This window comes from Nestor notabilis, unplaced genomic scaffold, assembly GCF_000696875.1.
Source record: "Nestor notabilis isolate BGI_N333 unplaced genomic scaffold, ASM69687v1 scaffold3537, whole genome shotgun sequence".
Classification (NCBI taxonomy): Eukaryota; Metazoa; Chordata; class Aves; order Psittaciformes; family Psittacidae; genus Nestor; species Nestor notabilis.
In genome coordinates this window covers 1-10,573 of record NW_009937645.1, presented here as the reverse complement: position 1 = coordinate 10,573, position 10,573 = coordinate 1, and the positions used below count along the sequence as shown (strand labels likewise).

Below are 10,573 nucleotides of genomic sequence, written 5' to 3'. Positions count from 1 at the left end.
CAGCAGGAAAAGAGACTCCAAAACCTGCCAGTGGGGCTGCACAGAGCATCCTGGTGCTTTAAGAAATTTGAGTTTGAATACTAGGCATTTCAGAAGGGGGGAGAGAATCCCCACCCCCATAGAAGATGATCCCAATCACACTGGTGTTTTTCTGGATTATGAAGCAGGAATCCTTTCATTCTATGATGTCAGCGATGGCATGGCTCACCTGAACACCTTCCACTGCAGGTTCACAGAACCCATGTATCCAGCCCTGAGGCTCTGGGAAGGACCCATCGGGATATGCAAGCTAATGTAAGGAACCCAGCAAAGTGACGTCTACTGTTACATGCTGCTTCTATGAAAGCCACTTCAGCAGTGATGTGCACAGACTGATCTCTGACATAAGAAAGTTCTGCAATGTAGTTAAGTTCAAAACCAACTAATTTTTAATATATATGCATTTTTCAATGAGGGAAGGTGATATGTCTTTATAAATTATGCCAATGTACCACCTAAAGTGCCATATACAATATTTCTTGTATGTTTTTAAACTTGCAAAATGGAAAAGTCTGGTTGAAAGAAGCAAATTACAGCTCGGATTTGAACATGGGTATTCCCATCTTTTTTTATTAAATCCCCACCCCCATCCCCATCTGCCCAGAGAGGCTGCAATTAGATCGGTTCAGGCTTCAAGTTCATATATGGTAAAATACTGCATGTGTAATATAACAATATATTGTATATTGTTATAGTTAACAAGGTCAGATTTGGATAATAAATACACTGAGCAAATTAGCTCATAATTAAGTATCATCTTGCAAAATCAAAGACTGGCACCAACTGTTGGAATGGTCCCTTCATGTAAAGCTGAAATAGGAGCTCCTGCAGCCCCGCTCAGTAGCCATTACTTGGTCCTGTGACAAGAGACCCTGAACCGGGCTTCTGGGCAGCCTTGTGCTTCCTGCACAGAGCAGAAGCAGGAGGAAATCATGTAGCACACCCAAGAGATGAGATGCCTAGAGGACCCACAGGGGCAATAAAACCACTAGGTCAGTGATTCATTTATTTTATGCATCCTATTTGCAAAGGCTCTTTAATTGCAACTGCACAAGGTTATGCTCACATAAAAGGAGACAGCTCCAAGTTTCTGCACAGGGGTAGTTTATTTTTTTCCCAATACATTATTAAAGTTCCTGGACATTTCTGTCTACATTTACAGCAGGCTCTAGGACCAGCCCTGCTGGAGTGAAGAACCACTGCTGCTTGAAGTGGGTCAGGTAATCCTGATAGAATTCAAATATTAAAGGCCTTGAAACCATGGCACTGGTGCTGGCAAAGGCAAGGTCTGACCACAGGCTGAAACACAGAAACAGTACCTTGTTTTATAAGCTAAATTTATTTTTTCAGATTTGAAACAAACAAAAAAATCATGTAACAATTAAGCAGTTTTCTTAATGTAAGGCAAGCACACTGCATCAGTCAGAGCTCACATACAGTCAAGCACATAACTCAAAGGATCTCTGCTTCCCAGTTTAAAGATGCAAACACAGCTTCCTCGGAATTGCAGACGGGTAAACATCTTGAAAGTCAACAGTTCACAGGCACAGAAACACCACCACCAAACTCAAGACACTTCACCAACTCATGACCAAGAGGTAGCAAGTTCCAAATAATCATCACTAAATGATTCCACTATAGAAAAATGGAGATGAATTATACTAAAGCAGCTCTGTACTAACCATGCTGAGAGATTCAACTGCTGCCACAGGGCTCCTTCACGGACAAAGGGGAGAGCAGCAAGCTGACAGGACTAGGACTGCACTTCATTACTTGAGAAGTGAGCAGCTGTGCTGCAGGCACAGAGAACACAGGAGCAGCACTGACCACGGACTGAAGCTCAGTTATGAGATCTGGTCAAGCATCCAGCTTCAGCTGCCTCCAACTGCCAGTCAGGGGAAAGAACCCAACCCAAGGTTTGGCTTAGTCGAGGAAGGAGCTGCTGAATCTTCACCAGCCTTTGGCTTCCTGCAAGAGAAGCTGCCCTGACATCGTATCCCCAGAGGTATCCAAACTGTTTTAAGATTTCAGGCTTCACTCAGTTCACAATAGATGCTTCTGACGTGTTTCTGAAGCATATGTTAAGTTTATTTCCACTGATCCATCTTGGATCTGCATTTCCCTCCTTAATCTGTCTGCTTGCCCTCATGCCTTTCAGTTCACGAAAAGTACAAAAAGGCTCTTTCCTTGCCCCTTAAATGGGACCTTTCTACATATCCTATTTGCCTCCTTTCTGGGTACTGTCTCCTACAAACACAGCTCTCTCAAGGAGCGCACTGTCCCCAGTGTGCAGATTCCTGCAACCCACTATTTTATCTCAAGGCTTTTTTATCTTAAGGCTTTCAGCTTAAGGAAAAAACCATCAGGCTGCATTGTCCCAGCAAATGTAAACTTTCATTTATCTCCATTGAACTCCAACTAGCATGCTGTTATCATAGGGTGAGGAAGAAAAAGAGAGGAACACCAAAAGGTATGGAGTTAGAACAATTCAAACTGTAGACAAAATTACCATGATTTACTGTGTTCTTACTAGAAAGGGGAGCTATAAAGTAGCAGACTGTGGTCTTACATGTGGCAAACCTCTAAATTAACCTAGGTTAAGAGGAATGGAGAAAGGAGGAGCACAGTATTTTTAGATGTAAAGCTATACTACTTCTAATAAAACTGCTCTTCATAATTTATCTCCACTTGCTTCAGAAACTTCTGCTAATGAGAACCTGAAAATTCTAACCTGCTTGGATCCTCATAATTGCACCCTTTCCTTCTAATCTACCATGCTGCTATACTTACTTAAATATATATGATGAAATACAGAATAGAGTGCTCTGATTTAGCACTTTACTTTTTTGACGTGATTTTCCACTGCTTGCTCAGTGATGGTTTCATCTTCTTCAATATTTGTTTTCACCTTCTGGCCCACCAGATCAAAGATTGCTTCTGGGGGAAATCCCTTGGGCTCTCCCACCTTCACTGTCAGCATGTCAAGTGTCAGTACTGCACCTTCAGGAATTGCTACTTTCGCCACAACAGATTTTCCCAGCTACAGGGGAGGAAAACAGAAAATTAAAAAATAAGTCAAAGACATTCCCAGGCTTAGTATAGCAAAAAAGGCTACGGAATATTCTGCAGTTACTTGGGAAGAGGTTGTGTAGAACTGCCATCCTCATTAATTCCTATCAAAAATGAAGGTTGAGTGGAACCTCACTGTACTAGGCTCTCTTTCTGAAATCGGATAATGGATCACTGGAATTTTTCAGAATCAGAGTGGAGGGAATCTCATTAGACTAACTAGTGTTCTAGCTTAGCGTAACAGCAGCTCATATACAGTCACAGAGACCTAATATTACTGTTACCAACTACTTTGTACTGGGCACTGGTGAGGCTGCACTTCGAATCCTGTGTTCAGCTCTCGCTGCAAGAGAGACATTGAGGTGCTGGAGCAGGTCCAGAGAAGGGCAACGGAGCTGGCGAAGGGCCTGGAGCACAAGTGTGATGAGGAACAGCTGAGGGACCTGGGGGGTTTAGTCTGGAGAAGAGAAGGCTCAGGGGGGACCTTATCACTCTCTACAACTGTCTGAAAGGAGGATGGAGCCAGGAGGTGGCTGGTCTCTGCTCCCAAGGAACAAGTGATAGGACAAGAGGAAATGGCCTCAAGCTGCACCAAGGGAGGTCTGGACTGGATATTAGGAACTAGTTCTTCCCCAGAAGGGTGGTCAGGCATTGGAACACGTTGCCCAGGGCAGTGGTGGAATCACTGTCCCTGGAGGTATTTAGAAGATGTAGAGATGAGGCCTTTAGTGATGTGCTTTAGTGGTGGCCTTGGACGTCCTGAGGCAATGGTTGGACTTGATGATCTTAAAGGTCTCTTCCAGCCTAAATGACTCCATGATTCTACTTAACTTACGAACTTCATTACACAGAAAACTGACAACATTATGCTTTGGTTAAAATAGTTCCTTACTGCCAGAAATACTAACTCATGAGAAAATGACAGGTCTGTACCTACGTCAGTGGCTCAATGTAAGCACTGTGCATGCTGCTGCTGCAGAGCAGAGATTTCCGGTTGCAGAGGCAGAAACACTGCTGCAATAAACAGTTAGCAAGCTGCTTTTCTGAATACAGACTTACTAACTGTAGGTCTAAGTAAGTTCCAGATATGCATGAATCAAATCAAAACTTACCTTTTCATTGCAAGCCATTTCACAGGGCAGTAGCTGTTTGACTGGAGATCCCATTGCTTTTTCCACAGTACGGATGGCTTTCACCAGCTCTGCCAGTTCATTTGGCTCCAGGGATGCCTGGTGGTCACTTCCTTTCCATGTTTTGTCCAGAGTCACGTGGCGTTCCACCACTTTAGCTCCCAATGCAACCGCTGCCACTGAAATGGCGATGCCAGTTTCATGCCCCGAGTAGCCAATCGGGATATCAGGAAAAGCTGACTGATAGGCCTTGAATCATGACAGAGTTGATCTAAATTACCAAGGTAGCACTTTCAAAGACAAAGCAAATTTAACAGTGATGACTGCAATAAAAAGCATAGGAAATTACTGTGCCACAAAACAAGCCGTTGATTATGCTGAAAATTAATCTTTCTTGCATTCAACATGTCACACTGCATTATTGACCATCATGTTCTAAGAATTTCACTAAGAATTCAGTGCTGACAAGGAAAAGGTGGTATGTTTCGTTCTACAACTTCTCCTATGCTTTTCCTTTTAATTCAGTTGTCCTCCTCAAGGTCCTGAAAGTCTCAAAATGTAACTTACATCACTGTCAGCTACACTGACAAAGTAGTGCTCTATTTTCAGCCACAAACCCAATGGACTGGTTAAACTTAACCTATAGCCAAAGCAGATCCCGTCAACCACATTTTTAAAATCTGAAGCAATCCTTTCACTCATGCACAAGGGACAGTCACTCAATCATAAAGTCAAGTAAATGCAGCCATGTCATGTTCTACTAAAAATTCTACTAAAAAATAACAGACTACACGTACATAAAGCTAGGCAAGTGCTTGAACACTGGCCAATTCGGGAAAATATCCTTGCATTTTTATTGGGCATATCCAAGTAATATTTTCAGCCAATGAAGCTATACATGGGCCTAATCCACTTTCTTCGTTACTCTGATACTCACATGAAGCATTTTTAACACAGTTTTCTGGTGTAGCCCCCTGTTTAAAATTATGTTCTCAATTCCATACACCTTCTTAATGGCAACAGTCTACATAATTTTTCTTTGCATTACCAGTGGTTGACCTGTCATATTTACAGGATATAACCATATGTCATATTTTCCTGTTCAGTTGTGAACACTCCAGTAATACCATTTATAATGTTCCTCAAAGCTGAGTTCTGCTGAAAGAGGATGCAGTGGGTATCTTTACTTCAGCACTTGCATGAATTACAGGAACATGACACATCTTTCTAACTTCTCAGAAGCAAATTCCAGCACACCTAAGATCTGGATATCAGTAAAAGTGGTACCCTAAACAGGGCACGCTCTGGATTACTCACTGACCGATATAACGCGGAGATTGACATCCTCTGGCTGAAGCGGGTATGCACTGGTGCACTGCAGGAAGCAGAAGTTTGGATTGAGGGGCTTCACAATCTGATAAACCTGGTGCATTGTGTCCATTGACTGCATCCCGCTGGAAATCACCATCGGGCGACCTACCCATTAGAAAATATGTACATGTTTTGTCCCAGGTCTGTCAGAAAGCTACACAAGATTAAATTAAATTTTTGAAGTAAACTAATTCAGTTAGAAGGAAAAAGGAAAGCTGGGTGAACCTTCCCCTCCCCTTCTCCCACCGCGGAGTATGAGGGTGATTTTCTTCTAGAGGAGCTTTTTTTCCCCAAAATCAACTGGAGGAAAGATCTAATACTGGATCTACCGTGACACACTGGGGCAGCTCAAAAGAAAATGCATACCTTTCTTTGCAGTCTTCTCCAAATAGGGAAAATTGTTTGTATCTCCTGATCCTACTTTGAAAAATGGAACATCCAGTTCATGTAAAAATTCAACAGCCATCTGCAAGGAAAAGACATCACTGCATTCCAACTCACCACTTCAGCTGGACCAAAGATAAAGAACTAATATGCTGGGATACAAACAACTCTTCAAACCAGCAAAACCAAATTTAGTTTTGACCAAATTTATACGACTAAATTTAGTAGGTTATATACATACACCATATATATACACACATATATCTCCCAAATAGCTCCTGAAATAATATTTGCTATTCCAAAGAGATTAGTTTCTCACTTCCCTCCAGGTGAAGTATTTCCAAAGTGCTTTCTTTTATACCTCTACTCCAAAAGCAGATGTCCCACAGGTTTTTGACTAGGATCCCTGCCTCCAGGCCGGCTCTCTGGTCTCCCAACCATAGCTGGTCAAGCTGTAGGTACAGCTGCTTAGTGCAGCTTAGTGAGCTCCATTGCGCCTCTTGCTTCAAAATGAGCTTGTGGGCCACAGCATTTTCTTTTTGGCACTACCAGAGACAGCAACTACCCGCAGAGGGGAGCTTCTCTGCTGAATAAAAAACATACTGCAGGCACACAAGCAGTCTTCTTGCCACATACTTCCTGCAGGACAGAATTACTATACCACAAACAGAAGTTTTCCTGAATAGATCTGTCACTCTGAAAAATTGTGTGAGTATACTGAATAAGCACCAGGAAGAATGTGCCCCAAAAAGGGAAAGCCAAAATGATTTGCTTTTAGGAGACGTACTAGAAAATAAAAACAAAATATGTCCAAGAAAAGACTACAAAACAGCTTATTCAAATGTTAATTATACTCTGCTTTCTTCCAAGAATGCATGTGCTATATTGAAAACAATTCAGGAACTATTGGAGTTTCCCTGAAAGTCAGTAATGCATCATTTAGTGGCCTTTTAAAAACTGGTACTTTTAAGGAAGAAAATCCCACACCTATCAATTACAGGCAAAATACAAAAATCCTCTATTCACATCCAGGGGAAACAATGAAGTAGTTACCTAACTTTGTCCCCCTTCTACAACCCACAAACATTTTTAATTTCCTCAGCTCATTCATTGTGGCAACCAAATATACTTGGTGCCAGAGTGGCAATGTCCAGAAGAGAATCACATCTTCTTCAGCCTAATTTTTCCATCACCATTATGATGCAGATTCAACTTGTTGTAACCAGGATGCATAACATCTCTTCAATCCAGTTTATTCACCAAGACGCACTGAGCATGAAGACAAAGAATTATTAAGAAGCCACAGATATAATCTGATGAAGACTGCACAAAATGAAGTATAACTAACAGACCGCCTATCTAAGGTCACTTCACTAGGTAAACATCTCTTGAAAATTGACAGCTTTTCTGCAAGAGATTCAAGGATCAGGAAATAATCTCAAACAAGGACATTAAAGGGAGTGGTTCAAAAGGATCCTGTTCTGTCTCCAGTACACACCAGAACATGGTAGATAAAAGAGTTACTCATAGTCTTTATATTTACCTCACACATCACTTCACTGATTTCCTCATATAGTTAAACACACAATTTAACCTCTTCGACCTAGTTGGAGTTCCAGAGATCATGTTCAATTTACAGAAGTCAGTGTATTCTCAGGGAGTCATTACATCAATTTATGCAATGACTAATGTGAGTTCCAAGCTCATGTCTTGCAGAAATGCCACCAGAAAAAAAAGAAGGCACAAACATGTATCAGTACTGTTAATTAGCAGTTGAGGTCACACACAAAGGAGCATAGCATCTTGAATTAAAAGAGGGATCTCAAAGGTGGAAAGTGATCTTAGCTGCTGCACATAAATAGTGTTCTGCACTACATGATAGCCTTTATAAGCTTTAGGCTTTAACACCAAGGAGAGTGATTTTCCCCCTACTAAAGGCATATGGGTGTTTAAGGTTCCAGATACAGAAGTCCAAGACTCTTCGACTTAACTACTCTTTTCTTAAAGGAGTATGTGGTCTTTGGCAGGTCCTCTGGACATGAAGAGTACAACAAAAGAAGCATCACAACGCCCTCTTTTCACAGATCTGTCTCTCAGCTCATGGCATCAGGCTATGGCAATTCATGCAAAACATCACTTTGTCTGTCAGACCTCTGAATTAATTTCTTTATGGTGTTTGGTGCTCCTATCATGTCATCTGGGGCACAGCAATTCAAGGATTTTGGTTAACAGACAGTAAGTTGATAGAAGCAGTGAGAATGGCCAGAGAACTAGAAAAGACAGCATAGAAAGGCTGAAAGAACTGAAGTTGCTTAGTCCAGAAAAAAAATACAAAACAATAAGAAGAGATGTGACAATGGTGTTCAAATACACAGAGAAGAGAGACAAGGAAAGAATGAACTTTTATGTCAGTTATGAGAAAGAAGCTTAAGCTGATACATCAGGGAGGAGAAAGAGACACTGAATAGATCACCTTAGAACATTAAATAAATCCCACCCTGGATAAGGCTACTTGCAGAAAGACAGGGACATTGCTGTGCCTGCCTGATGCAAGAGTGGCTAGGTTACTTCTTTGGTTGGTTCTCTGTATTTTCCAGTCCACAAAGAAAAGTAAACCAATCTATAATGAGGTTTAACTGCTCCTGATCTTTCCAGTTTACACATTTCAATTGTGAACTGCATTTGTTGTCGTATGATGTAAAATTATTTGCAAAACAATGTAACTAACACAATTTTGAGACAGGCAACGTGCAAGATTTAAAGTGTTCATCCCGTAAGGGTGAAGAGCAGCAGATGAGCTCCATGGAGTTCACAAGCTGGTGACTGACTGTTCAGTGGCCCACTGATAAAAAGCAGTAAATGCTTCAGGAGTAACAGGGCAAAGTGGAGACCCTCCCCATAAGATAAGTGAAAGAAAATGAATTTCATTTCTGCTGCTTTGAAATATCAACTGGGGCCTAGCAGACAGCAGAAAGGGAAATTTAAAAAAAAAAAAAAAAAAAAAAAAGAGGGAAACAGCAGGGGTTTTGTTGAGAAAAACTTGAGAAAGGAATCTGGTTTAAATACAGAGTGGGTTTGAAATGCTTGGAGCCAATATACCAGTCAGCACTGGAGAGCAGTCAGGTTGCAGTCTTGAACTAAACTCTCAAAGCTTTTGATTGTTCATGAACTCCAACAGAGGCTTCTTCTCTAACATGATTTACTGTGCATAAATACCTCAGCATACGTGGCACGTCTTCCAAGATGCTCGGCCATTTACTCAGTAGATACAAGTGACCTGGCAGAAGTACAATTACTCTGTTTTCCTGATTTAGAAACTCAACATCCTCACGTATTTTATATTCTTTGTATGTAAGAACACCTAACAACCAACAGGACACAACAACTGGACTCTGCCATTCCCGCACAGCTTACGTACCTCATCCATGCCAGACGCTGTGAAGAAAATGCCAACCTCCTCTGCGTATTTCTGTAGCTCTCTGTACTGGTCGTGGCTAAACTCCAGGTGGCGCTTGTGCTCCCCGTAGGTCTTTCCCCAGGAGTGTTTAGACAGGTAGGGCCTTTCTAAGGCTTTCTTGTTGAACTTGTGCTCCAGTTCACTCTTCTGGAACTTGGCACAATCTGCTCCACAGTCCTGCAAAACACGCGGGTGCACACTGAGCACTCACCCCGAGCCTGAGCACAAGGACCGTGCAGCTGATGTGCTCACGTGCAGTGGAATGTTCACACAAATCAATCAGGTTGGAAAAGACCTTTAAGATCGTCAAGTCCAACATCCTCATCACATTAATCACAGCAATGATATGAACAGGAATGAGTGATGGACAACCCACCAACACGTGAGCCCTTCTATTTCAAAATGCCCCCATATGTAGTAGAATAGCAGTCTAGAAAGAAAACACATCAAAACTACAAAACTGAACTGCCTCTTTCTATGCGTGCCCCTTATTTGAAGTGGACTTCTGTGGCATTTCCCAAGCATAGCTGCCACATGGTAACTTTACACGAAAACAAGCAATAAGATTCTGCAAAGAGAAGCACAAATCTGAAATTTGTCTGAAGCAACACAAATGGTGCATTTAAACTCTCACCACATTATTTTGTACACATACCCCAGTCACAAGTCTGAATGCATTATGCCTTGACTTCTTCAGTGATGACATGCTGTTTTCTAACAGAGGCATATCTAATGGTTACAACAGCAGACTTAAAAGCAGCTTGGCTATCTTACAGGCTGACATGGCCTAAAAGAACCCTAACGCAACTGAATCAAATTGAAGGCTTAAGAGGGACAGTTACTTGATTCTTCCAATGTTCAGTTATCTTGTGACTCAACTGAAAGGCTGCTGGTGGCCTCTCAGAGGCTGTGTAATCTGCCCGTGCGTGCAGAGGTACATGCACTGTGAATGAGGTAGGGGCTCCCTAAGAAGGGCCACAGGCTGCAAGACACAGACCAAGGGCTACGAAGTCATCACCTGCTCTGCTGCCCCTCACCACCTCCTACCAGCCACTGTGTTTTACAAATTCTCCTGTAAATCACAGAATCACAGACCGGTTTGTATTGGAAGGGACCTTAAAGC

The 10,573-nt window shown here is 42.0% G+C and overlaps 2 protein-coding genes across 2 annotated transcripts in view; one reads left to right on the top strand and one right to left on the bottom strand.

The window, feature by feature from the left end:
- TRIM14 (tripartite motif containing 14) overlaps positions 1 to 298 on the top strand; it is a 4,105-nt gene extending 3,807 nt beyond the window's left edge. The window contains 2 exon segments of the mRNA XM_010018906.1: positions 1 to 96; positions 98 to 298. The exon segment at positions 1 to 96 is cut by the window's left edge and continues 260 nt beyond it. Coding sequence (XP_010017208.1) covers positions 1 to 96; positions 98 to 298 — 297 coding nt within the window.
- A 2,410-nt stretch (positions 299 to 2,708) lies between these two features.
- Positions 2,709 to 9,649, bottom strand: NANS (N-acetylneuraminic acid synthase; the record flags this gene model as incomplete). Its single annotated transcript, XM_010018904.1, has 5 exons — positions 2,709 to 3,079; positions 4,221 to 4,487; positions 5,560 to 5,714; positions 5,976 to 6,075; positions 9,412 to 9,649. Coding segments are annotated over 5 exons (970 nt in total), but the record flags the coding sequence as incomplete, so codon positions are not given.
- Between the last annotated feature and the right edge of the window lie 924 nt (positions 9,650 to 10,573).